General features: G+C 59.5%; 1 protein-coding gene across 1 annotated transcript in view; it reads right to left on the bottom strand.

The window, feature by feature from the left end:
• Nucleotides 1-4,361, bottom strand: part of LRP5 (low density lipoprotein receptor-related protein 5) — a 47,361-nt gene that overhangs the window by 22,427 nt on the left and 20,573 nt on the right. Inside the window, exons 7-9 of the mRNA XM_011987056.1 lie at nucleotides 4,004-4,212; nucleotides 2,416-2,606; nucleotides 1,519-1,728 (exon numbers count right to left, since the gene is read on the bottom strand). Of these exons, the coding sequence (XP_011842446.1) occupies nucleotides 1,519-1,728; nucleotides 2,416-2,606; nucleotides 4,004-4,212 (610 nt within the window). The remainder of the gene's footprint in view (nucleotides 1-1,518; nucleotides 1,729-2,415; nucleotides 2,607-4,003; nucleotides 4,213-4,361) is intronic.

Here is a 4,361-nt window from a genome sequence, read left to right as displayed (position 1 = left end):
TTGAGACAGAGTCTCACATTATTGCCCAGGCTGGAGTGCAGTGGCGCAATCTCGGCTCACTGCAACTTCCACCTCCCGGGTTCGAGTAATTCTCCCACCTCAGCCTCCCCAGTAGCTGGGACTACAGGCACCTGCCACCATACCCAGCTAATTTTTGTACTTTTAGTAGAGACGGGATTTCACTATGTTGGCCAGGCTGGTCTCGAACTCCCAACCTCAAATGATCAGCCCGCCTTGGTCTCTCAAAGTGCTGGGATTATAGGCGTGAGCCACGGAACTCAGCCTGGGGGAGGCATTTTTTGTAAGGGATGGGTTCTCACCATGTTGCCCAGGCTGGTCTCAAGTCATTCTCAGATGGTTACCATGCAGGGGAGGAAGGACTGTGGTCACAGCTCCCTCCCCCAAGCCCTGGGGCACAGCAAGGCAGTGGCAGGCAGAATCCTAAATGCCCCCCTCATTTCCCACCTCAGTCCCAGCACAGCGTCATGACCTTATGTGGCAGAAGGGATTCTGTGGATGTGATTAAGGTTATTAATCAGCTGACTTGGAGTCTATCAAAGGGGAGGCTAATCTAATCCAAAGGTGGCTGAACCGAATCACAGGGGCCTTTAGAAGCAGAGCGGGCTCCCCAGCTGGTGGGAGAGGAGCAAGTTGAGAGACTCAAGGTGCAGGAAGGACTGACGCAGGGAGCCCCCACTGCTGAGGCAAAGAGGCCACAGGGCGAGGACCTGGGGTGGTCTCTAGGAGCTGAGAGTGGTCCCCGACCAACAACCAGAAAGAAAACAGAACCTCAATCCCACAACTGCCACCTGCTGAGTGAGCAGGGAAGCCTGTTTCTCCACCGAGCCTCTGCTGAGGGCCCAGCGTTGCTGACACGTTGATTCCGGCCCTGTGAGACCCTGAGCAGAGAACCCAGGTGAGCCACGCCATGCCTGGACTTCTGCTTTACAGAACTGAGACAATCCGTGGGTGTTGTCAGGCCAGTGGCTCACACCTATAATCCTAGCACTTTGGGAGGCCACAGCAGGCAGACTGCTCGAGCCCAGGAGTTGCAGACCAGCCTGGGCAACATGGGGAAACCCCGTCTCTACAAAAAACATTAGCCAGGTGTGGTGGTGCGCACCTGTAGTCCCAGCTACCTGGGAGGCTGAGGCAGGAGGTTCGCTTAATTAAGCCCAGAGGTCGAGGCTGCAGTGAACTGTGTTTACGCCATGGTACTCCAGCCTGGGCAACAGAGCGAGATCCTGACTCAAAAAAAAAAAAAGAAAAAAAGAGTTGATATTGTCTTAAAATGCTGTTTGTGGTGATTTGTTCTGCAGCAAAAGCAAACAACCTCAGGGGCCTCAGGACATTTGGATGTCTCACTGAACCCCAGCGGGAAACGATTGGCATCTGGCGGAGCCCACCATCCGGCTGAGGCCACGCGGGCTCCCGCACTGGCCTCCGGCCTCCTCTAGAGGTCTGGGTTACAGGCCGCCCTGCCCACCCTGCCCCACCCCACCGCCAGTCCCCACGTACAGAACTCCTCCAGGCTGACTTCCTCCACCGCGTGGATGCCAGTGAGGTGGGCGACACGGCCCTGGACGCGAGTCCGCTTGTCCCCGGTGGTCTTCTCCACACGCTCGATCATCTGCTGCTGGCGGTCGATCCAGTAGAGGTGCTTGCCAAGGACGGTCAGGCCCAGAGGCTGCACGATGTTGGCGTCCTCCAGGGTCAGGCGGTTGGCCCCTGCAAGCAGCACAGGGCCCCCCTGAGCGGTGCTGACCTCCAGATCTCGCGCCACACTCAGCTTGGGAGGACAGAGGTTGACAGGGCTGCCAGGCAGCCGGGGGGGATTTCGTGCTCTGGGCAGGGATGGGAGCTGCAGCAGAGTCCCTGGAAGCAGGCCAACCCAAGCCAAGCCCTCGGAAAGCCCTGCTCCCACCTGGGCCGGGTTCCGAAGGAAGGCCATCAGTTCCAACGGCGGGCCTCGGTCACTGGCCCCTGCAAGCATGGCCCCTCCCCTCCCCCACCCACCCCATCATAAGAGGAAAAGCCACGGGGACCTGCGCCCCCTCTCTAAGCACCAACTCTCATTTCTCTCCAGTCCTCACGGCCTAACACAGCCCAGAGCAGAGCAGCTGCTTGTGCAGGTGCCAGGGGCAGAGGCTAGGCTGAAGTCCTGCTCCATCCCCAGCTGTGGGGCCCCAAGCAGCTGGCTCACCCTCTCTGAGCTTCATCTTCTGCCTCTACCCAGTGGGGCTCACTCGGAACCCCAGCCTGGAGTTGTCAGCGTGAGGACTAAACATGCTACATGCAAAGTTCCCGGTGCGGAGCTGGGCTCACGGCAGGTCCCGGACAATCTGGCAGCTGCTGCCATTACTGACGACAAGGCAGGCAGGGTGTCTGCGGCAGGGCAGGCACCGGGGCGCATACCTGACAGGTCGCAGCTCTCAATGCGCTTCAGGTCCGCGTCCACCCAAAACAGCTTGCCTAGTGTATTGTCCACCACCAGGGCCACGGGGCGGATGAGGCCGGTGGTGAAGAGGACCTCGCGCTCAGTGCCGTCCAGGGCTGCACGTTCAATCTTGGCTGCCCGGTCCTGCATGTTGGTGAAGTACAGGTACCTGCGGGAGGGTGCCAGGTGAAGGATGGGTGCAGGGACGGCGTCTCCTCGGCCAGCGCGGAGCTCAGGGCACCCAGCTGGGCTGTGGAAAGGCCCTGCCTCTCAGGGCTGCCCGAGGCTGACAGGTCATATTCTGTACTAGTTGAACAGTGCTCCCCAAATTCACGTCCACCTCAGAACCTCGGAATGTGAGCTTATTTGGAAACAGGGTCTTCACAAATGTCACGAAGGATCAAGATACGACCACAATGGGTGAGGGTGGGCCCTAAAGCCAAATGAAGTGTCCTTAAGTGACACAGAAGAGGGCATGCAATGTGCCGTCAGAGAGACTGGAGTGACATGACCACAAGTCAAGGGATGCCTGGAGCCACCAGAAACCCAAAGGTTCCCTCAGAGCCTTCAGAGGGCGCAGGGCCCTGCCACACCTAGATCTCAGGCTTCTGGCCTCAGGAACTGTGAGAGAACAAGCGTCCATTACTCTCAGCCACTTAGCTTCTGGTAATTTCTGACAGCAGCCATGGGAGACAGATGCAGGCCCTCACAGCTGCTAAGGACCCTGGAGCCCTGGCCATTGGGAGACCAGCTCAGCTGGCTCCTGCACAGCCACCTTACAGACCTGGGGCTCCCACCCACTGACCCCACCGTGTGCTGCAGAGGCTGCACCACCGTGGCCGCCACTCCTACCAATGAGGAAACCGAGTCTCCAAGAGGTTATGCCACTCGCCTGAGGTCACGTGGGCAGTAAGTGGCAGAGTCAGGGCTCAAACGCTGGGCTCCTGGCCCAGGACCTGCGCTGGCTGTAGCTCCTGTCTTCATGCCAGCCCCCCAGCTATCAGAAGAAGGCCATCGCGCTCCTGTCCACAAACATTGCCATGCTCAGTTTGGAGCCTGAGTTTCATGTCACGTGGGTTTCGGTCTCCCTCTTTCCCTGGCTATTCCCTCTGGAGACCTTCAGGTCCTGGGTGCCTTCCCACCAACAAGAAGCTCTGACGATCAACAGGTGGGAGCATCGGGGGCCTCCGGGAGGAAGAAGCCCAGGAGCTCCCTGCAGTGGAACAGGAGCGAGTCAACGGGCAGCCCCCATGCCATGAAAGGGATTTCTGCACAGGGTTCAAGTTTAACAGGGATGGTACAAAACCTACCAACTGCAACTCCTGTTGGCCAGCGCTGCCCTGTGACCTCTCAGCAGCGCTACCCCTTCCCTTTTAGCCCTCAGGGCTTTCTGCTTCCCTGGAGTGCCCGTGAAAGAGCCTGTGTTTGCTTTTGGGATCCCAGAAAGCCAACCATTGGATCACCGGGGTGGAAAATCACCCCAGCCTGTGAGAGGCTGGCATTCGGCGGAAGACACGGCGGGCATGCCTGGGGGACAGCACCCCCACCCACCCATTGGCCTCCTACCCTCGCTCCGCATTGACGACGATGGCCCTGGGCTTGTCGCGGTCCCCACGCAGCACCACCCCCATGGCTTCCCCGCTCAGCCTGTGGACGTTGATGGTATTGGTGGCCTCGCACGTCCAGAACAGCGTCCGGCTGTAGATGTCGATGCTGAGGTCGTGGGGCTGCCTGTCTGGGTTTTGGCCTTGGCTCAGAGAGGTCAAAACAAAGGGCTGTAAGACAAAGAAACCAAGACTCCTGAGCACTGGCTGGAGACCCCCCGAGCGCTGGCTGGAGACCCCCGGGCACTGGTGGAGACCCCCGGGCACTGGCTGGAGACCCCCGGGCACTGGCTGGAGACCCCCGGGCACTGACTGGAGAC

This window comes from Mandrillus leucophaeus, unplaced genomic scaffold, assembly GCF_000951045.1.
Source record: "Mandrillus leucophaeus isolate KB7577 unplaced genomic scaffold, Mleu.le_1.0 Scaffold30, whole genome shotgun sequence".
NCBI lineage: Eukaryota > Metazoa > Chordata > Mammalia > Primates > Cercopithecidae > Mandrillus > Mandrillus leucophaeus.
Note: the sequence above shows the minus strand (reverse complement) of the source record. Positions and strands in the feature narration are given on the sequence as shown.